This window comes from Mobula birostris, chromosome 10 (genome assembly GCF_030028105.1).
Source record: "Mobula birostris isolate sMobBir1 chromosome 10, sMobBir1.hap1, whole genome shotgun sequence".
Classification (NCBI taxonomy): domain Eukaryota; kingdom Metazoa; phylum Chordata; class Chondrichthyes; order Myliobatiformes; family Myliobatidae; genus Mobula; species Mobula birostris.
In genome coordinates this window covers 53,216,861-53,241,097 of record NC_092379.1, presented here as the reverse complement: position 1 = coordinate 53,241,097, position 24,237 = coordinate 53,216,861, and the positions used below count along the sequence as shown (strand labels likewise).

Below are 24,237 nucleotides of genomic sequence, written 5' to 3'. Positions count from 1 at the left end.
CAGATGCACTGGGCTATCTGCACCACTCCCTGCAGAGTCCTGCGATTGAGGGAAGTACAGGCAGTGATGCAGCCCGGTGCCTCTGTAGAAAGTCCATAGGATTTTGGGGGCTCATGCCAAACTTCTTCAACCATCTGAGGTAAAAGAGGCACTTTTGTGCTTTTTTCACCACACAGCTGGCATGTACAGACCACGTGAGACCCCTGGTGATGTGTACGTCGAGGAACTTAAAGCTCAACCCCAGATCCATTAATGTCAATAGGGGTTAGCCTGTCTCCATTCCTTCTGTAGCCCACAACCAGCTCCTTTGTCTTTGCGACATTGAGGGAGAGGTTGTTTTCTTGACACCACTGTGTCAGGGTGATGACGACTTCTTCTCTGTAGGCTGCCTCGTTATTATTTGAGCCAAGGCCAATCAATGTGGTATAACTAGCAATTTAATTAGCAGGTTGGAGCTGTGGATGGTGACACAGTCATGAGTGTACAGAGAGTACTGGAGGGGGCTTAGGACACAGCCCTGAGGGGAACCTGTGTTGAGAGTCAGAGGGGCAGGGGTGAGGAAGCCCATTCTTAGCACCTGCCGGCAATCTGACAGGATGTCCAAGATCCAGCTGCACAAGGAAGGGTGAAGGCCAACAGGCTCTTGAACAATCATAGTTATAGTCATAGTTATAGAAATGCTTTATTGATCCCGGGGGAAATTGGTTTTCGTTACAGTTGCACTATAAATAAATAAATATTAATAGAACCATAAATAGTTAAATAGTAATATGTAAATTATGCCAGGAATTAAGTCCAGGACAAGCCTATTGGCTCAGGGTGTCTGACCCTCCAAGGGAGGAGTTGTAAAACCATTAGGCTGTTTTGATCGCACTTTAAAGCACGTTATCGCATGTTCATTTTCATTATTATTCTCATTATCTCATGTTCCCGTTATTTATTGCTATTTATTTATATTTGCATTTGCACAGGTTGTTGTCTTCTGCTCACTGTTTGATCTTTCAGTGATCCTGTCACAGTTACTATGCTATGGATATGCTGAGTATGCCCACAAGAAAATGAATCTCAGGGTTATATATGGTGACATATCTATACTTTGAGAATAAAATACACTTTGAACCTTGAACTGTAAAATGGCACCGAGCATACCCAGAAAGCACAGCGCTTCAGAAATCACCGTCCGTCCGCCGTCAACCAATTGCGCATGTGCATGAGTCACAACCAGCTGCCAATATTCGCGCATGCGCCCTGGGGACAACCGGCTCTGGAGCATCGGGAGTAGGTAGGAGCGGGGTTCTGGTGGGTTTTCATCAGCACCGGGGTCGGCAGCCTGACTGGGGGACAATTACTCCGGGTGCCGGACACACTGTGGACCCGGGATGGTGACACTTATTTCCCTCTCTTTGCCCCACGATTTGAACCCCGGTGAATTTTCCGACGATCGGCGCTGCCGAGGCCATGTTGCGGCGCATGCGCATCGCGGGCCGGTGAGGGACAGAGGCTGGGTTCGGGGTTGGTGACAATGTCTCTGTGTAGAGGCGGCAATGGGTGATGCTGCCAAGGCTTTCCACTCAGTCCGCAGGCTGAGGGGCTGGCAGCCCAGTCATCTCCCAGACACAGCCGAGCCTCAGCTGTCTGAATCCCAGGATCGGGAACGGAACAGAATCAGAGTGACAGATCACCGGCATATGTCATGAAATGTGTTGTCTTTGCGGCAGAAGTACAATGCAATGCTCCTGTACCCCCTCTTGTCACCATCTGAAATTCTACCAACAATAGTTGTGTCGTCAGCAAATTTATAAATGGCATTTGAGCTGTGCCTAGGTGTAGAGAGAGAGAAGATCAGTGGGCTAAGCACTCATCCTTGAGGTGCGCGAGTGTTGATTGTCAGCAGGGTGGAGATGTCATTTCCCATCTGCACACATTGCGGTCTTCCAGTTAGGAAGTCAGGGTCCAGTATCAGAGGAAGGTACAGAGGTCCAGGTTCTGGAGTCTTCTGATCAGAACTCTGGGAGTGATTGTGTTAAATGCTGAGCTGTGGTCAATAAACAGCATCCTGACAGAAGTATTTGTTTTGTTCAGGTGATCCAAGGCCGTGTGGAGAACCAATGAGATCACGTCCTCCATAGACCTACTTTGTGATAGGCAAATTGCACTGGGTCCAGGTCCTTGCTGCGACAGGAGTTAATTCTAGCCATAACCAATCTCTCAAAACATTTTATCACCGTAGATGTGGGTGCTACTGGACAATGGGCATTGAGACAGCTCACCTTACTCTTCTTGGGGACTGGTATGATTGTTGCCCTTCTGAAGCAGGTGTAACATTCTGACTGCAGCACTGAAAGGTTCAAAATGTCTTCGAGCACAACCTGCTGGTTGCTTGGCACAGATTTTCAGAGCCCTATCAGGTACTCCATTGGGGCCTGGCAGCTCTTTAAAGATGCTCTAACGTCAGTCCCTAAGACAAGAGATCACAGGGTCATCAGGTGCTGTAGTTTTATTTTCCCTTTCAAAGTGTGCATAAAAGGCGTTGAGCCCATCTGGGAGTGAAGCATCACGACCACACATGATGCCAGGCTTCGCTTAGTAGGAAGTACTGGCCTGTAATCCTGGCTAGAGTTGACATACATACAATTCCATCTCCAGCTTCATGGGGAATTGTTCCTATGCTCATGAAGTAGCCCTCCGTAAGACATACAAGGTCATCTTGTATAGTCCTGGGTCACCAGACTTCAATGCTACAGATTTAGCTCTCAGCAGACTACGAACCTTCTGGTTCATCCATGGCTTTTTATTCTTGTGTACAGTGTGTTCTTGTAGATGCACACTCATCCACACAGGTTTTAATGAAGTCAGTGACAGTTATGGCGTACTCATTCAGACTCGACTCAAATGCACGATTCCTTAAATTAACTTTTAAACCAGAGCAACATCCCCTCTTCCACTCCCTTGAAAGGGAACTGTACCAGCAACCAGAGTCCGTTCGTGTATTATCCACTTTGCAATGGATTTTTTAAATACCTTAAAATAATGTTACTAACTGTATGGTCCATAGATGAAGCTGTGGCTTTCAACTGTAGCGTCTAAAATGGGAATTTCATTGGAGCTCCTGCACGCATCGCCTTCTTGGTAGATAATGTGCTGAGTTAAGAATGAGGCTTAAAACAAGGTAGTGGTTCTCTGTTCAGTAAAGCAGTGTGAATAGAATCGAAAACAAAAGCTTCTTAGGGAGAGCAAACAGGAGATAGATAGGAGCAACAGGGAGTTATTCACCCAGAGGCTGCAGGAGTTCGATAAGTGGGTGATGGTCAGGGAAGTGAGGGAAAGGGCTCAGATGGTAGAGAGCAGCCCTGTGTTCATCTCCACCCCCCCCCCTCCCAGTAATCATTATCTCATTTTGGATGCTGTTGAGTGGGGTGACCTGACAGAGGACGACCATGGCAATCAGGTCCCTGGCACCGAGCCTGGTTCCGTGGTGCAGAGGGGAAAGAGGAAGATGAGGAATCCGGTAGTCATAGGGGATTCCATAGTGAGGGGAACAGACAGGAGGTTCTGTCAGCCTGACAGAGTCACCCACATGGTGTGTTGCCTCCCAGGTGCCAGGGTACGGGATGTCTTGGATCGGGTGCAGAGTCTTCTGAAGGGAGAGGGTGAACAGCCAGAAGTCTTGGTACATGTTGGTACCAATGACACAGGTAGAAAAAGGGAGGAGGTCTTGAAGGGTGAATTCAGGGAGTTAGGTAGGAAGCTGAAAAGCAGGACCTCTAGGGTAGTAATCTCAGGATTGCTACCTGTGTCATGCGCTAATGAGCACAAGAATACCATGACCAGGCATATTAATATGTGGCTGAGAGACTGGTGTAGGGGGCAGGGATTCAGATTCCTGGATCATTGGGACCTCTTCTGGGGGAGGAACAACCTGTGCAAAAAGGACGGGTTACACCTGAACCCAGATGGGTCCAATATCCTAGTGGGCACATTAAATAGAGCTGTTAGGGAGGGTTTAAACTAATTTGGCAGGGGGATGGGAACTGGAGTGATAGGGCTGAGGAAGGGGAAAACAGAAATAAATCAAAGATAGCGTGCAACAGAGATTACAGAAAGAACAGGTAGGAGATGAGGCTTAATCACAGCCAGTGGCATGAGTTACAGGGCAATAGAGGCATGGTGCAGTTCAAACAGAAAGCAACAAATACTGGACTGAGAGTGTTATATTTGAATGCACGCAGCATAAGGAATAAAATCGACAATCTTGAAATTCAGCTACAGATCAGCAAATATGACGTGGCCATCTCTGAAACTTGGCTAAAGGATGGCTGCCATTGGGAGCTGAACGTCCAAGGATATACGGTGTATCGGAAAGATAGATTAGTAGGCAGAGGGGGTGGTGTGACTCTATGTATAAGAAATAATATTAAATCATTTGAAAGAGATGACATAGGATTGTAAAGTACAGAGTCTCTGTGGGTTGAGTTTAAAATGGCAAGGGCAGTTGTACACAGGCCTGCAAACAACAGCCAGGTTGTGGATTACAAATTACAGCAGGAGATGGAAAAGGCGTGTCAGAAAGGCAATGTCATGATAATCGTTGGGGACTTTAACATGGAAGTGGATATGGAAAACTAGGTCAGTGCTGGACCTCAAGAGAGAATGTGTAGAATGTCTAAGGGTTGGCTTTTTAGAAGAGCTTGTTGTTGAGCCCACTAGGAGATTGGCTGTGCTGGATTGGGTGCTGTGTAATGATCCAAAGGTGATAAGAGAGCTTAAGGTTAAGGACCCCCTTAGGGAACAGTGATCACAATATGATTGAGCTCACATTGAAATTTGAAAGAGAAAAAATAAAATCCAATATGTGTGGGTATTTCAGTGGAATAAAGGAAATTACAATGGCATGAGAGGGGAACTGGCCGTAGTTGACTGAAAGGGACATTTGCAGGAAGGACAGCAGAGCAGCAATGGCTGGAGTTACTGCGAAAAATGAGGGAAGTGCAAGACAGATATATTCCAAATAAGAAGAAATGTTCCAAGGGAAGAAGGACACTACCGTGGCTGGCAAGTGAAGTCAAAGCCAAAGTAAAAGCAGAAGAGAGAGCATACAAGGAAGCCCGAGCCAGTGGGAAGATGGAGGATTGGGGAGTTTTAAAAACTTGCAGAAGGAAACTAAGAAGGTCATTAGGAAGGAAAAGATGAATTATGACAGGAAGTTGGTGACTATTATCAAAAAAGATACTAAAAGATTGTTTTAAGTATATAAAGAGAGTTGAGGGTAGATAGAGGATCAATACAAAATGATGCTGGAGATATTGTAATCAGAGATGCAGAGATGGCAGAGGAACTGAATGTGTATTTTGCATCAGTCTTCACAGTGCAAGACATCTGCAGTATACTGAACGTTGAAGAATGTCAGGCAAGTGAAGTTTCTGCAGTGAAAATTATGACTGAGAAGGTGCTCAGAAAGCTTAATGGTCTGAGGGTGGATAAATCTCCTGGACCTGATGGAATGCACCCTCGGGTCCTGAAGGAAGTAGCTGGAGAGATTGCGGAGGCATTAACGATGATCTTTCCAGAATCGGTAGATTTTGGCATTGTACCAGATGACTGGAAAATTGCAAATGTTACTCCCCTATTTGAGAAGGGTGGAAGGCAGCAAAAAGGAAACTATCGACCTGTTAGCCTGACATCAGTGGTTGGGAAGTTGTTGGAATCGATTGTTAGGGATGAGATTATGGGGTACCTGGAGGCACGTGACAAGATAGGCCAAAGCCAGCATCGTTTCCTGAAAGGAAAATCCTGCCTGACAAACCTACTGCAATTCTTTGAGGAAATTACAAGCAGCGTAGACAAAGGAGATGCAGTAGATATAGTGAACTTGGATTTTCAGAAGGCCTTTGACATGGTGCCGCACATGAGACTGCTTAGCAAGATAAGAGCCCATGGAATTACAGGTAAGTTACTGGTGTGGATGGAGCATTGGCTGGTTGGCCAGAGAATGGGAATAAAAGGATCCTATTCTGTCTGGCTGCTGGTTACCAGTGGAATTCCACAGGGGTCAGTGTTGGGACCACTGCCTTTTACGATGTATGTCAATGATTTGGACTACGGTATTAATGGATTTGTGGCTGAATTTGCCAATGATACAAAGTTAGGTTGAGGAGCAGTGAATGTTAAGGAAACAGAGAGATTTAGATAGTTTAGGAGAATGAGCAAAGAAGTGGCAAATGAAATACAATGTTGGAAAGTGAATGGTCATGCACTTTGGTGGAAGAAATAAACGGGCAGACTATTACTTAGATGGGGAGAGAATTCAAAATGCAGAGATGCAAAGGGACTTGGGAGTCCTTGTGCAAGATACCCTAAAGGTTAACCTCCAGGTTAAGTCGGTTGTGAAGAAGGCGAATGCAATGTTGGCATTCCTTTCTAGAGGTATGGAATATAAGTGCTGGGATGTGATGTTGAGGCTCTATAAGACACTTGTGAGACCATACTTGGAGTATTGCGTGCTGTTTTGGGCTCCTTATTTTAGAAAGGATGTACTGACATTGGACAGGGCTCAGAGAAGATTCACGAGAATGATTCCAAGAATGAGAGGGTTACTGTAGGGGGAATGTCTGGCAGCTTATGGGCTATATTTCCTGGAGTTCAGAAGAATGAGGGGAGATCTCTTGGAAACATTTGGAATGTTAAAAGGCCTAAACAGATTAGATATGGCAAAGTTATTTCCCCTAGTAGGGGATTCTAGGACAAGAGGGCACGACTTCAGGATTGAAGGATGTCTTTTTAGAACTGAGATGCGGAGAAATTACTTTAGTCAGAGTGTGGTAAATCTGTGGAATTTGTTGCCATGAGCGGCTGTGGAGGCCAAGTCATTGGGTGTATTTAAGGCAAGGATGGACAAGTTCTTGATTAGCAGAGGAATCAAAGGGTATGGGGTGAAGGCAGGGGAAGGGGATGACTGGAAGAATTGGATTAAATGGTGGAGTAGACTCAATGGACCAAATGGCCTACTTCTCTCTATATCTTAAGGTCTAAAAGCCTTGCATTTGACTTGGATCTTTTCTAAAATTGCCTCTGTCCTACCTGTTCTTGTTCTGGATCTTTCTGCCTGCTAGAACATGTTTAGTCCCATTCTCTCTGAGAACAGACTGATATCAGACACCTTTGTCTGGGGTAACCAGTGACCTGCAGCAGTCACACTGGTGAGGGAGGGGGGTTTGAGTACTTAGAAAGTCTCTAGGGCAGCTACGTGATATCATGTGCTGTTTGTAGCTCTGCGTGACATGACCAGAAATTGAGATAATACTGACTGGGAGAATCTCACTGTAACAGTGTAATGTTAGAGATGAAAACTATTTAATTCAAAGTACTATCCTTCACCCATTGATGTCTTTTGTAAATCTTCTTGCAGGTTTGAAACTTCAAGGAGTTTCTGAATGGGAATCTTGAAAACAAAAACACGTCAGTTCTGCTGTCTTTGTCAGCTCACCAGCACTTGAAAACAATCAGTCTCTGAATGTAGAGGAGGAGATGCTTGAGAAGACAGAACAGCAGTCACAGCAAGGAGAATCCGAACACGTGTTCAGTGTCGGGGTGAGATTTGGATGAACCCATGGAGGTAAAGCTTCTAATTGTCTTCAGATTGTCAAAGGAGTGACCGGATATTCCCCTTGTAGCACCGATAGATTAGTTGTCGATCCTTGGGGATGAAGATGTATCTCATCCCAGCTGGACCTGTATTTTGTGTCTGAAAGGAAACATTCTGTTTTAACTCAGTGAAATCCGCTGGAACCGGGGTGCTGAGAACACACCAGCATTTGTTCACCAGAGATCAGTTCGTCAACTGCAATGATTTTACAAGGGATTCACTATGGCTAACATCTGACTTGGTGAATTGTCAGACAATTGATATCATTCACCTGCTCTCAGTGTGGGCATGAATTATCTCACTCAGCCAACCTGCAGATATACCAGTGAGTTCACACTGGGGAGAGGCCAATGATCTGCTCTTTGGGAGAGGATATACTCAGTCATCCAACCTGAAGATACATCAGCAAGTTCACACTACAGTGAGGCGGTTCACCTGTTCTGCGGGAAGCAATTGGTTCCGTCATCCAAACTGAAGATTTCAGACCGGGGTGTCGGAGTTTGGATTTCAGTTCAGACACGGTCTGTAAGGAGCTTGTACGTCTTTGCCGTGACCACATGGTTTTCCTCCGGGTGCTCTAGTTTCCTCTCACAGTCCAAGGACATATCGGATAATAGGTTAATTGGTCATTGTAAATTGTCCTCTGACAGAGCTGGGTTAACAGGTGGATTGCTGGATGGAGCAGCTGATTGGGCTGAAGAGGCCTGTTCCATGCTGTATCTCCAAATAAAATCAAATAAAATCCACACCAGTGAGAGGCCGTTCACCTGCTCCTTGTGAGAAGAGATTGACTCACCAAGTCTACGTGCAGATACATAAACAGGTTCACGAGAGAGAGAGAGAGAGATTGTTCCACCGTTTAGTGTGTGGACAGAGATTCATTAATACATCCCACATGATGAGACAACAGCAAGTTCAAACTGGGGAGAGACCATTCACCTGCTCTGAATGCGGGAAGGGATTTACTTGTCCATCAAAACTGCTATCACACCAGCGAGTTCACACCAGGGAGTTCACTTGCTCTGAATGTGGGAAGGGGTTTACTGATTCCTCTAATTTACTGGTGCACCAACGAGTTCACACTGGGGAGAGACCATATACTTGTTCTGAATGTGGGAAGGGATTCACTCAGTTAGGTAACCTACTGACACACCAGCGAGTTCATACTGGGGAGAGGCCGTTCACTTGCTCAGAATGTGGGAAGGGATTTACTCGGTCATCTAACCTACTGACACACCAGCGAATTCACACTGGGGAAAAGCCATTCACCTGCTCTGAATGTGGAAAGGGATTTACTCTGTCATCTAACCTACTGGCACATCAGCGAATTCACACTGGGGAGAGACCATTCACCTGCTCTGAATGTGGAAAGGGATTTAATCTGTTATCTAACCTTCTGGCACACCAGCGAATTCACACTGGGGAGAGACCATTCACCTGCTCTGAATGTGGGAAGGGATTCACTCAGTCATCCCACCTTGTGAAACACTACCGAGTTCACACTACTGAGTTTAAATAAGCGGCCTGCTGGATATTTAACCCTCACAGTTTCTGAATCCAGAGACACGTTCAAAAGTGACTGTTGGAATCAGACTGTAATTATTTCTGAAGAGGGGGTACGTAGGTCTCAGAGAGGTTGGCCTATGTAACACCTAGGGAACAAGGTGTGATCTCTGCTGTGTTGGGGAGCAATTTCACGGCTTTCTGCATGTGGATTGGGCTGTGTGTTCTGCAGGAAGGGTTGGCGAATTATCTGAACATCATAAAGGCATGACTTAATTCGGTGGGGGGAGAATGTAGGGTTCCCAGTAATATTAACTGGAATGTTAACTGTTAACTGCTAATTATAAAATGGTTTCTCTTAAGTGTTATAATGAAATGGCTTCTTTGTAATGTTAACTGTGAGGTAATGTTTGGGTTATAGTTATAGATAATAGAGGAACTAACCAATGGAAGCTATGTTATGCTACTGTATCTCGTATGTGTGTGCTGAACTGGGGTTCACGGGCTTTTTCGGGAGGCTAGCGGGGAACGGACAGCGGTTCCAGGGCGGCAGATACCGGACCTCGGGGGCTCGGAGGGTGGCTGGAGTCTCGGAAGGACGTTGTGGATGGAATCGGAGGCGTGAGCTCCAACATATTACAATATTATGTGCACCAGACTGATAAACTTACTTATGTGGCGCCTTTTCTTTTAGTTATTTCTACTAACCCACCAGTAAGAATTACTATAAAGTATATTTCTTTACTTGCACACTGTATGTTGTTTGATATTTGTGTCACGGCTAATGTTTGGGTGCATCACACCGTATCCACACCAAAGCATTTGCACTGTTTGGTGGGATAACGACGATTCACCCTAGGCAATGGGAGTCAGTTGGGGTCACTGACGTCACATCAGTAAAAGAGTGACAAGACTCGACTCGACATTGGACTGCTGGAAAATGATGCTGGTGAGGTAGTAATGGGATAGAATGAAATGGCAGGTGAGCTAAATAATATTTTGCATCAGTCTTCGCAATGGATAACACCAGCAGCGTGCCAGAAATTTGAGAGAGTCAGGGGGCAGAAGTGAGAAGGTAATAGGGAAGCTGAAAAGTCTGAAGGTAGATAACTCATCTGGACCAGATAGATTACACTCTGGGTTTCTGAAAGAGGTAGTGAAGAGCCTACCTCATTAGTAGCGATCTTTCAAGAAACACTTGATTCTGGAATGGTTCCAAAGGAATGGAAAATTGCAAGTGTCACTCCACTTTATATGAAGCAAGAGCCAAGAAAATGACAGGAAATTACAGGCCGGATTAGTTGAATGTTAATTTTCAGGTTGAGTTGGAGGTAAGGGAAGCAAATGCAATGTTACTGATCATTTATAGAGGAGTAACATCAAAAAAGCAAAGATGTAATGCTGAGGATTTATGTAAAGCTGATGTTTCACAGGTGGAATGAGTGAATGAATCCCTTCCCACACTCAGAGCAGATGTATGGCCTCTCTTCAATGTGAACTCAGTGATGTGTCAGCGGGTGGAACGAGTGAATGAATCGATGTGCTCTTCTCCACGTCACTGTTGTAACGCATGGTTATTTGAGTTACAGCCAGTCTTCCCTCCATTCTAGTGTTTTTGCTGTAATACTATAGCAGCTTCAAGTGTGGCACCTTGTCAAAGGCCTTTTGAAAATCCAAGTGAACAGTATCTACTGACTCTACTGTCTATCTTAGGGTCATTGTCAGAGAGCAACACAGCACAGAAACAGACCCAGAGACCATCCTAGTCCATGCTGAACTATTGTTCTGCTGAGTCCCATTGACTTGCACCTGGACCATGAAGCACCATACTCCTCCCATCCAAGTGCTTATCCAAACCTCTTCAATTTTGAAATCAGACTCCACCACTTCCACTGGTACCTCGTTTTACAATCTCATCACCACCATGGAGTCTCCCTGTCGTTCCCCTTGAATATTTCACCTTTCACCTGAACATATGACCTGTAGTTCTAGTCTCAGTGTGAAAACCGACTTGTATTTACCCTTCTGAAGAGCGGTGCCTCAGAAGGATGGCATTAAGGGCCCCCATCACGAGGATCATCAGGGTCTCCATTCCACCCATCTGAGATATTTATCAGAGGTGCTGTGTAGGCAGGGCCCTCAGAAATCCCCCCTCCCATGCGTCCAACAATGTTTTTGAACCCCCCCTCCCCACTGTCAGGCAGGAGATACAGTAACATTAGGACAAGCACTGTCAGAGTGGGAAACAGCTTCTTCCCCCGGTCCGTGAGACTACTGAACTCATTTCCACCACCCAGGTCTGACCAGGTATGAAAACCCAGTAGTGTTATACGGTTTACCTTTTGACTTGTGTCATACATGCACCTTATTATTTAATATGGTAATATTACCTTATATGTTGCGTGTGAGATATTTCTTTGACAAGGTTCCACACGGAAGGTTGGTTAGGAAGGTTCAATCGTTAGGTATCAATATCGAAGTAGTAAAATAGATTCAGCAGTGGCTGGATGGGAGATGCCAGAGAGTAGTGGTGGATAACTGTGTGTCAGATTGGAGGTCGGTAACTAGTGATGTGCCTTAGGGATCTATACCGGGTCCATTTGTTGTATGTCATATATATTAATGATCTGGATGATGCGGTGGTAAATTGGATGAGTAAGTATGCAGATACTAAGATAGGTGGAGTTGTGGATAATGAAGTAGGTTTTCAAAGCTTGCAGAGAGATTTAGGACAGAAGAGTGAGCTGAAAGATGGCAGATGGAGTTTAATGCTGATAAATGTGAGGTGCTACATTTTGGTAGGACTAATCAAAATAGGACATACATGGTAAATGGTAGGGCATTGAAGAATGCAGTAGAACAGAGGGATCTAGGAATAATGGTGCATAGTTCCCTGAAGGTGGAATCTCATGTGGATAGGGTGGTGAAGAAAGCTTTTGGTATGCTGTCCTTTATAAATCAGAGCACTGAGTATAGGAGTTGGGATGTAATGTTGAATTTGTACAAGGCATTGGAAAGGCCAAATTTGGAGTATTGTGTACAGTTCTGGTTCACCGAATTATAGGAAAGATGTCAACAAAATTGAGAGAGTACAGAGGAGATTTACTAGAATATTGCCTACGTTTCATCTCTTAAGTTACAGAGAAAGGTTGAACAAATTGGGTCCTTATTCTTTGGAGCGTAGAAGGTTGAGGGGGGACTTGATAGAGGTATTTAAAATTATGAGGGGAATAGATAGAGTTGATGTGGATAGGCTTTTTCCATTAAGAGTGGGGGAAATTCAAACAAGAGGACATGAGTTAAGAGTTAAAGGGCAAAAGTTTAGAGGTAACATGAGGGGGATCTTCTTTACTCAGAGAGTGGTAGCTGTGTCGTTTAAAGTTAAATTAGATAGCTGTATGGACAGGAAAGGAATGGAGGGTTATGGGCTGAGTGCAGGTCGGTGGGACTAGGTGAGAGTAAGAGTTCGGCACGGACTAGGAGGGCCGAGATGGCCTGTTTCCATGCTGTAATTGTTATATGGTTATATGCACTGGGTTGTGCACCTTGATCTGGAGGAATGTCTTTCGTTTGGCAGTATACATGTATAGAGTTGAATGATAATAAACTTGAAAACTGAGTATCAGTGGATCATGATAAAGCCCAACTGGTTCAGTTTCAGGGACAATGACCTTGCACTGTACAGGGGATCCAGATGTAACCTCTGTAAAGCACTCAGGATGCCAAGTCCGGACACCAGGGTCGATCAGAATCTCAGTTGCATCACGGGCGATAAGCAATATTGGAGTGATCCCTGGCAACCATGCAGCTCCACTGCATGTCCTGAAATCATTCACTGATCACACGGCCACTTGGAACAAAAATATTTTAGCAGTAGTTCCTTGTTCTTTCCTGATTCAGCCTCAAGAGGTATCCACAAACAAAGGAGATACAGCACCTGGGTTAAAGGTTATAATAAATTACCTTATTAGACATATAAAGAATGAAATATAGAAAGAAAAATGATTAATAAAATAATAAAAGAGACAAAATTATACTGATCACCCAATCACGAAGCCACTCCACACAATGCACTGTCAGATGCCCGATGGCTTTTCAGTCTTTTTCCCCCCTCCCCACCTCTCTCTCCAGCTCTCAGTACTCGCCGCAACCCAGCCTAACAGAAGGTTCCCCCTTGCACAAAGAATTACCCCCTTTTATACCCTTCAAAATCCCTTCAAAAATCTGACATAACATTTCCAGACAAGTGTCCATTCTGTGTTACACATTTTAGCATAAACCAAGGAGGAATCAAATTTAAATCTTTTCTTACACTCCATCCTTTCCCTCCCAAGTGGGACTTCTTGATACTAGTTAGTGTTCAGGTACAATACCATTTTGATCTCCAAGTTTGCCAGTGACACCTGCAGTATATTCTCAGCTGGATTAAATGAGACAGTACGGGGAAGAGACTTTGTGTCATGGTGTCGGAACTATAACCTGACCCTTAATGCCAGCAACCGAAGAAATGGTGGTTGACCCAAGGGAGAGGGGACAGCGGATGGTAGGTGGGTCTGGGGTCATGTAGATGAACATAGCCCCATCCTCAATGGATCTGCTGTAGAGCTGGTTGACACCTTCAAGTACATGGACATCCATATTGCCAGCAGCATCTTCTAGTACCTCCATACGGATGGAATGATCTAGAAAGTGCAGAGTACGTACTTTATTTTAGGGACCGGAGAAGATTCAGTGTGTCCACCAGGATTCTATCAAACATCGGCAGATGCATTATCCTGATGGGCTGCACCTCACCCTGGACAGCTTCAGAATCATACAGCATGGAAACAGGCCATTCGGCCCAACAACTACCTACCTGAGCTATTCCCATTTGCCTGTGCTCGGCCCATGTCTCTCTGAACCTCTCCAAACCGTGTACCTAACCAAATATATTTTCCGTGAGGTTCATTGTTTTCAAGCCGCAAAAGTAACTAAAGTGTGAAAAAAATAACAACATAGTTCATGGATTGTTCAGAAATATGATGGCGGACAGGAAGAAGCTGTTGCTGAATCTTTAACTCCAGACCCCTGTACCTCCTCCCTGATGGCAGTAATGAGAAGAGGGAATGTCCCTGATGGTGAGGATGCAGAATGATGGATGCCACCATCTTAAAGGCAATGCCTTTTGAAGATGGCCTGAAGGTGGAGAAGGCTGTGCCTGTAATGGAGCTGGTTGAATCTACAACCCTCTGCAGCCTCTTGTGATCCTGTGCATTGAAGCTCCACACCAGGCTGTGATGCAAACAGTCAGAATGCCCTGTATTGTAGAACACAGAACATAAAAAAGTTCTGCACAGGAACAGGCCATTCGGCCCACAGTGCTGTGCTGAACCAGACAAATAGCATTCAGAAACACACAAACACCAATCCCTCCTACCTACACATTGTCCATATCCCTCTGTCTTCCTTACATCTATCTGTCTATCCAAATGGCTCTTAAAAGCTTCTAATGTATTTGCCTGTACCACCCTAGTAGTTGCCTCTATCCATCACTCTGAGTAAAAAACCTTACCCCTCACATCTCCCTTGAACCTACCCCCTCTCACCTTCAATGCTTGCCCTCTGGTATTAGGTGTTTCAACCTGGGGAAACAGATACTCTCAGTCTCTTCATGCCTCTTAATCTTCTGGATTAGCCTCTCATTAGGGACTTTGTCAAACACCTTAGTAAATCCATGTAGGCAACATCCACTGCCCTACCCTCACCAATCTTTCGTCACCCTGTCAAAAAACTCAGTCTAGTTGGTAAGGGATATCCTGCCACACACAAAGCTATGCAGGCTGTCCCTAATTTCTGAATGCTCATATGTCCTATCCCTAAAAATGTTCTCCAGCAGTTTGACTGATGTGAGACTTACTGGTCTATAGTTCCCTTGTTCCCTTCTTAAATAGAGGGACAACATTAGCTACTCGCCAGTCCTCCGGGACCTCGCCTGTGGCTGGAGAGGACAAGAAGATACTGGTCAAGAGCCCAACAATCTCATCTCTTGCCTCCTTCAATACCCTGGGATAAACCCCACCAGGCCCTGGGGACTTATCCACCTTAATACTCATTAGGAGGCCCAACACTTCCTTCTCCTTGACCTCTAAATGCTCTAACATATTTATACATTCAACAGCGATCTCCTGGTCCTCCATATCCTTTTCCTTGGTAAATACTGAAGTAAGGTTCTCACTAAGTACCTCATTCACATTCTCTGCATCCAAACAAATGTTCCCCCTTTATCCTTGAGTGGTCCCATCCTCTCCCTAGTTATCCTCTTGCTCTTGATATATGTATGGAATGCCTTGTGATTAACCTTAACCCTACTTTCCAAGGACTCTTTATGGCCCCTACTGGTTTCCTAATTCCCTTTTTTAGTTCTTTTCTGGCTTCTTATACTGTTCATACGCTTCGTTTGATCCAAACTTCTGAATATTTGCATACTTTTCCTTTTTCTTCTTGACTAAACATAAAGATATTTCCACTTAACTTTCTTAGTTCCTGCCTAATGCTCTCATAATTTGCCCGACTCCAATTTAGAAACTCTTCCACAAGGACTGTACCTATCCTTATCTATAGCTATCCTAAGTGATAAGGAGTTGTGGTCACTGTTCCTTAACTGCTCACCCACTGAAAGGTCAGTCACCCTGGCCAGGATCATTACCCTACAGCAGGTCCAGTGTGGCCCCTCATCTCATTGGACTGTCCACACATTGATTTAAGAAAGCTTCCTGGATACACTTAACAAATTCTGCCCCATCTAAACCCCTGACACCAAGCAGGTCCCAGTTTATATTAGGGAAGTTGAAATCCCCCATGACAACAACCCTATTATTGTTAAACATTTCTTTAATCTGATTGCATAGCTGTTCCTTGTGTGGCTATTCGGGGCTGTGTGGTACAATCCCTCAGTGTGATTGTACCCTTCCTGTTCCTGAGTTCCGCCCAAGTGGACTCAGTGTCTGACCCTCCATTACGTCTCCTCTGAGAGCAGCTGTGATATTGTCCCTGATTAGTAGTCCAACTCCACCCCTCTTTCATCTTTTCTAGAACTCCAAAAACCTGACTCGTTAGTTACCCATTTCTGCCCCTCTTTCAACCAAGTTTCAGTAATGGCCACAGCATCATATCTCCATGTACTGATCCACACTCTATAAATTCATCACCTTTACCCATAATACTCCCAGCATTAAAATATACACACTTCAAACTATCCGACCCATCATACGTGTTATTTCGATTTTGCCTTTCAATACTTTCCCTGACAGGTCGGTGACCCCTGTTTAGAAGGAGACCTTTGCAGGCGTTTGGGCTCATTCCAGTAGCCCAATCAGTGGCAGGAGCAGGGCACAGTGATGAGGTTTCTTGCAGCTTGGCGACGCTTGTTTAAAGGTACAGAAGGGACAAGCAGGTCGGCCATTGTTAGGAGTAAGCCAGTGGTGAGAGTAGGAGTCTCAGGCTGTGACGCGAAGGAGGCTTTGGCTCGAAAGACACTTGGCTCCGGCTAAGCTTCTGTTAAGGTTCCCATTTTACCCTCTCTTACTGTGTCTAATGTAGTAAATCACCATTGTGTGTTCTTCATGTCGGATGTTGGAATCCTGGGAGACTGGGTCTCCCAGGGAACTACATCTGCGTGAAGTGCACCCAGCGGCAGCGCCTTAAAGACCGTGTTAGGGATCTGGAGCCGCAGATGACCTTCGGCTTGTACAGGAGAGTGAGGAGATGATGGATCAGTGTTACTGGGAAGTAGTCGCCCCTAAGTTGCAGGAGGCGAGTAGCTGGGTGACTGTCTGGAGAAATGGAAATGTGAATAGGCAGTTAGTACCCCCGTGACCATTCCTCTCAATAATAAGAATACTGTTTTTGATACTGTTGTGGGGGATGACCTCCCAGGGAAATGCCGTGAAGACCAGGTTACTGGTACTGAGCATGGGTCCATGGTGCAGAAGGGAAAGAGGGAGAACAGGGGAGCGGTAGTGATGGGGGAGTCAATAGTCAGGGGGACAGACAGGAGATTCTTGGACAATAATGGGACATCCGGATAGTATGTTGCCTCCCAGGTGCCAGGCTCGGGTCACATCCACAACATTTTGGAGAGGGAGGGAGAGCAGCCAGATGCCTTGGTACATATTGGTACCAATGACATAAGGAGGAAAAGCAAAGAGGTCCTAAATTTAGAGAGCTAGGTAGAAAGCTGAGAAGCAGAACCTCCAGGGTGGTAATTTCTGGATTGCTGTCTGTCCCATGTGCCAGTGAGGGTTGAAACAGGATGATTTGGCAGATTAATGTGTGGCTGAGAAGCTGATGCGTGGGCAGGGCTTCAGGTTCTTGGCTCGTTGGGTTCTCTTCTGGGGGAGGTATGACCTGCTCAAAAGTGACGGGTTGCTCCTGAACCCGACGGGAACCAGTATTCTCGTCGGCAGGTTGTTAGAGCTGTTGGGGAGGACTTAAACTAATTTGGCAGAGGAATCGAACAGGAGTGAAAGTACTCAGGATAGGACAGATGGTAAAAAAGCAAAGATAGTGTGCAGGCAGACTGTCAGGAAGAGCAGGCAGATGATAGGACAAAATTGCAGCCAGCAGGGTGAGTATCAGTGCATTAGGGATGCGGAATCAAAAAGGGTAGCAAATACAGTACTCAATGCATGGAGTATAAGAAATAAGGTGGATGATTTTGTTGCTCTATTACACATTGTTAGGTGGCTATCACTGAATCATGGCTGAAGGATGGTTGTAGTTGTGAGCTGAATATCCAAGGTTACACGTTATATCAGAGGGATAGGAAGATAGGCAGAGGGGGTGGTGTGGCTCTGCTGGTGAAGAATGGCATCAAATCAGTAGAAAGATGTGACATAGGATCAGAAGATGTTGAATCCTTGTAGGTTGAGTTAAGAAACTGCAAGGGTAAAAGGACATTGATGGCAGTTATATACAGGCCTCCCAACGGTAGCTGGAATCTGAACAAGAAGTTACAATGGGAAATAGAAAAGGTATGTCAAAAGGGCAATGTTATGATAGTCATGGGAGATTTCAACCTGCAGATTGATTGGGAAAATCAGGTTGGTAATGGATCTCAAGAGAGTAAGTTTGTTGAATGCCCATGATATGTGTTTGTTGTTGAGCCTAGTAGGGGATTAGCTATGCTGGATTGGGTGTTATGTAATGAACCGGAGGTGAATAGGGAGCTTAAGGTAAAAGAACCCTTAGGAGACAGTGATCACAATATGGTTGCGTTCAACTTGAAATTTGATAGGGAGAAACTAGTGTGATGTAGCAGTATTTCAGTGGAATAAGGGAAATGACAGTGGTATGAAAGAGGAATTGGCCAAAGTAAATTGGACGGAGGTGCTGGCAGGGATGACAGCAGAGCAGCAATGGCATGAATTTCTGGGAGAAATGAGGAAGGTGCAGGATAGATGTATTCCAAAAACAACGAAATACTCAAATTGCAAAATAGTACAACTGTGGCTGACAAGGGAAGTCAAAGCTAATGTGAAAGCACACCCAAAGCAAAAATTAACAGGAAGACAGAGGATTGGGAAGGTTTTAAAAACCTACAGAGAGCAACTAAAAGAATCATTAGGAGGGAAAAGATGAAATATGCAAGCAAGCTAGCAAACCATATCAAAGTGGATAGTAAAAGCTTTTCCAAGTTTGTAAAAAATAGAGAGATGAGAGTGGATCTAGGACCTAGGACCACTAGAAAATGAGGCCAGAGAGGTACAAGAACAGGGATGTGAGGCTGAGATTTTATAAGTCACTGGTGAGACTTCACCTTGAGTATTGTGAACAGTTTTTGGTTCCTCATCTAAGATGTGCTGGCATTGGAGAGGATTCAGAGGAGATTCACAAGGATGAATCCAGGAATGAGAGCGCTATCATACGAGGGACGTTTGATAGCTCTGGGTCTGCACTCGCTGGATTTTGAAGGATTGGCGGCGGGGCGGGGGGTGATCTTATTGAAACCTTTTGAATGTTGAATGGTCTAGACAGAGTAGATGTGGAAACAATGTTTCCCATGGTGGGGGAGTCTAGGACAAGAAGGCACAGCCTCAGGATAGAGGGGAATCCATTTAAAAGGGAAGTGGAGAAATTCTGTTACTGTCACTTTTCACATTTCTCTTTGCACTAAAGACAACTCTGTTGCCCTGGCAGTACGCATGTACAAAGCTATGCAGTGAGTTAAACAACTTCTCAAAAATCAGCTGAGATGGAAGCTTTCTTCAGCATTTTTAATCAGATGGGAAACATTGCAAGAACTCAGCACTAAGATGAGAAATTCTGCAGATGCTGGAAATCCAAGCAACATACTCAAGATGCTGGGGAACTCAGCAGGCCGGGCAGCACCTATGGAAAAGAGTGGACTGATGAAGGGTCACGGCCTGAAATGTCGACTGTTTACTCTTTTCCATAGATGCTGCCTGGCCTGCTGAGTTCCTCCAGCATTTTGTGTGTGTTGCTAAGACCTCATTATGCAGTCTGAGATTAGACTACATCAATATGTCTAGCAACACTATCAGCACTGTTTTGTACCCCTGGGGTTCCTTTTTGCTGTGGACTGTCACTTTGAGGCACAAGAGAGAACTGAGAACTAAGACTAACTTTTGGATTTCTGCAGAGAGAGAGAGGGGCAGAGTCTGCCTTTCAGCTCATGTTTACACTTTTACAAGGACACTGACTACTGCTGTCAGCTTCTGGGCTGTCATGGAAAGAGAGAGAGCGCGCGCATGCACAACGAGCAGCTCGTGAGTTGCCATGGTGACCTGAGGGCGGGGTTATGTGATGGACAGCTGTTCAGCATGCAGAGATAAATACAAAGTCAGCTGGTTGTTAGACAGATACATGGTTTTGGACACTGCATGAGCTTTGTTGTGTGCCCACAGAAAAGTGGAGTTTTTGGAGGCTCTCATAGTGTGGAAAAGGTGTGACTGGTGGGAAGTTATCAGTGGCTCCAACCCTTGCAAGGGTTGATAACTTTTCCACAGAAGACGGTCTCCTTTTTGTGGTCACATTTGGTGACTTTAAAAGAAGAGAAGAGGGGAGAGGAAGGTTTGAAACAGAAGAAACCTAGTGGACTCTCTCTCGCTAGGTAGCCCGTGAGGGTGAGTTTGAGTTCCATTCGAATACGAAGGTGTGACTGTCATGTAGTTAATCCAGAAGAGTGGGTTCTCTGGTGAGGGGAATACCTTTGTGAATATCACGTGTGTGTTACCCCGGTCTGGGTGTGGTAGTTCGCTGAAGAAAGGCGCCCCTGTGGCAAATCACTGTTGGAGTTATTTCGTATGTTGTGGAAAGTGGCTATCATGTTGTGTGTTTGGGGTACCCTCGTGTGGAAACTAGCTGTGTGTGGTAATCCTTAAGACCATAAGACCATAAGACAAAGGAGCAGAAGTAGGCCATTCAGCCCATGGAGTCTGCTCCGCCATTTTATCATGAGCTGATCCATTTTATCCTATTTAGTCCCACTGCCCCGCCTTCTCACCATAACCTTTGATGCCCTGGCTACTCAGATACCTATCAATCTCTGCCTTAAAGACACCCAATGACTTGGCCTCCACTGCTGCCCGTGGCAACAAATTCCATAGATTCACCACCTTCTGACTAGAAAAATCTTTTTGCATTTCTGTTCTGAAAGGGCGCCCTTCAATCCTGAAGTCATGCCCTCTCGTACTAGTCTCCTCCATCATGGGAAACAACTTTGCCACATCCACTTTGTCCATGCCTTTTAACATTCGAAATGTTTCTATGAGGTCTCCCCTCATTCTTCTAAACTCCAAGGAATACAGTCCAAGAGCGGACAAATGTTCCTCATATGTTAACCCTCTCATTCCTAGAATCATTCTAGTGAATCTTCTCTGTACCCTCTCCAACATCAGCACATCCTTTCTTAAATAAGGAGACCAAAACTGCCCACAGTACTCCAAGTGAGGTCTCACCAGTGCCTTATAAAGCCTCAACATCACATCCCTGCTCCTATACTCTATTCCTCTAGAAATGAATGCCAACATTGCATTCGCCTTCTTCACTACCGGCTCAACCTGGAGGTTAACTTTAAGGGAATCCTGTACGAGGACTCCCAAGTCCCGTTGCATCTCAGAACTTTGAATTCTTTCCCCATTTAAATAATAGTCTGCCTGTTTATTTTTTCTGCCAAAGTGCATAACCATACACTTTCTAACATTGTACTTCATTTGCCACTTCTCTGCCCATTCTTCCAATCTATCCAAGTCTCTCTGCAGACTCACCGTTTCCTCAGCACTACCGGCCCCTCCACCTATCTTCGTATCGTCAGCAAACTTAGTCACAAAGCCCTCTATTCCATAATCCAAATCGTTGATGTACAATGTAAAAAGAAGCGGCCCCAACACTGATCCCTGTGGAACACCACTGGTAACTGTCAGCCAACCAGAATAGGATCCCTTTATTCCCACTCTCTGTTTCCTGCCAATCAGCCAACGCTCTATCCACGTATGTAACTTTCCTGTAATTCCATGGGCTCTTATCTTGTTAAGCAGCCTCATGTGTGGCACCTTGTCAAAGGCCTTCTGAAAATCCAAATATACAACATCCACTGCATCTCCCTTGTCTAGCCTACTGGTAATTTCCTCAAAAAATTGTAATAGGTTTGTCAGGCAGGATTTTCCTTTAAGGAATCCATGCTGAGTTCTGCCTATCTTGTCATATGCCTCCAGGTACTCTGTAACCTCATCCTTGACAACTGACTCCCAACAACTTCCCAACCACCGATGTCAAGCTAACAGGTCTATAATTTCCTTTTTGCTTCCTTGCCCCCTTCTTAAATAACGGAGTGACATTTGCAATCTTCCAGTCCTCCGGAACCATGCCAGAATCTATCGACTTTTGAAAGATCATCGCTAATGCCTCCGCAATCTCCACAGCTACTTCCTTCAGAACACGAGGGTGCATTCCATCTGGTCCAGGAGATTTATTGACCTTTAGCCTATTCAGCTTCCTGAGTACTTTCTCTGTCGTAATTGTGACTGCGCACACTTCTCTTCCCTGCCACCCTTGAGTGTCCGGTATCCTGCTGTCTTCCTCAGTGAAGACTGATGCAAAATACTTGTTCAGTTCCTCTGCCATCTCCTCATCTCCCATTACAATTTCTCCAGTATCATTTTCTATCGGTCCTATATCTACTCTCACCTGTCTTTTACTCTTTATATGCTTGAAAAAGCTTTTAGTATCCTCTTTGATATTATTTGCTAGTTTCCTTTCATAGTTAATCTTTTCTCTCTTAATGACCTTCTTGGTTTCCTTTTGTAAGGTTTTAAAGACTTCCCAGTCCTCTGTCTTCCCACTAATTTTTGCTTCCTTGTATGCCCTCTCCTTTGCTTTAACTTTGGCCTTGACTTCTCTTGTCAACCACGGTTGCATCCTTTTTCCACTCGAAAATTTCTTCTTTTTTGGAATATACCTGTCTTGCACCTTCCTCATTTCTCGCATAAACTCCAGCCACTGCTGCTCTGCCGTCTTTCCCGCCAGCGTCCCTTTCCAGTCAACTTTGCCCAGTTCCTCTCTCATGCCACTGTAGTTTCCTTTACTCCACTGAAACACCGACACATCAGATTTCGGCTTCTCTTTTTCTAATTTCACAGTGAACTCAATCATGTTATGATCACTGCCTCCTAAGGGTTCCTTCACCTCAATCTCTCCAATCACCTCCGGTTCATTACACAATACCCAATCCAGTACAGCCGATCCCCTAGTGGGCTCAACAACAAGCTGTTCTAAAAAGCCATCTCGCAGACATTCTACAAATTCTCTCTCTTGAGATCCAGTGCCGACCTGATTTTCCCAATCTACTCGCATGTTAAAATCCCCCACAATTATCATAACACTGCCCTTCTGACAAGTCTTTTCTATTTCCAGTTGTAATTTGTAGTCCACATCCCTGCAGCTGCTTGGAGGCCTATAAATAACTGCCATCAGGGTCCTTTTACCCCTGCTATTCCTTAGCTCAACCCATAAAGATTCTGCACCTTCCGATCCTATATCACCTCTTTCTAATGATTTAATATAATTTCTTACCAATAAAGCCATGCCCCCCCCTCTGCCTACCTTCCCATCCTTCCGATACACCGTGTATCCTTGGACGTTCAGCTCCCAGAGACATGCATCCTTTAGCCAGGTCTCAGTGATGGCCACAATATCATACCTGCCAATCTGTAGCTGTACAACAAGATCATCCACCTTATTCCTTATGCTGCGTGCATTTAAGTACAACACCTTAAGACCAGTATTTGATACTTTTTGCTTTGATTTCACTGCAACTTTATTGCACTGCAACTCATCCCAATGGCTACAAATTTGCCCCATCACCTGCCTGTCTTTCCTGACATCTTTACTGCTCACTAACTTAGATTTATTTCTGTTTTCCCCTTCCTCCGCTCTATCATTCCGGTTCTGGGTTGGTAGTTTTACCACTTGAAGACGGTACCTCAGTGATAAGCTACTGCTGGTGATCATCCATACGTGGATTCTGTTGAAGTAGCCTGTGGCCACCACTTTGGGATGACCCGTAGCTGAATTCCAGGGTGGTACCACTTGTGTTGAAAAGATATTCGTTGAAGATCGCTGTCGGTGATATTTCGTGTGTGGAGTGGAACAACTTCGGAGATAAAACCCACTAATATTGTTATTTTGTATTGCTGTCGTGGAATCTGTGGAATATCGATGTAATTGCCTTCTCTCGACATTTACCCTGGACTACAAATATCTCTCTCTCATCACCTATTCCGTGGATGAACTGAATTTTCATACTTTACCATCTCAAGACTCTAAGCCTTGTTTGCCTCCCAAGCTCAATAATTTGGAAGTTACATTTACACACATATATACACATAACACTGTTAACTTTTGTTTATCTTGCTTAAATTACTATATTATAAATAGATACTAATAAAGACAGTGGTTTTAGCACCAAAACCAAACTAAAGGTGCTTTCCATTTCTGCTGGTTCTTGAACCCATAACGAGGTACGTAACAGCACATTGACTGCTTCCTCTGCATTAGAGAATAATTGAAGACTATTAAAGAACATGGAATTTCCT

The 24,237-nt window shown here is 44.8% G+C and overlaps 1 protein-coding gene across 1 annotated transcript in view; it reads left to right on the top strand.

The window, feature by feature from the left end:
• Nucleotides 1-24,237, top strand: part of LOC140203686 (uncharacterized) — a 161,717-nt gene that overhangs the window by 103,908 nt on the left and 33,572 nt on the right. The window contains exons 13-14 of the mRNA XM_072269732.1: nt 7,479-7,587; nt 8,382-9,151. Coding sequence (XP_072125833.1) covers nt 7,479-7,587; nt 8,382-9,151 — 879 coding nt within the window. The remainder of the gene's footprint in view (nt 1-7,478; nt 7,588-8,381; nt 9,152-24,237) is intronic.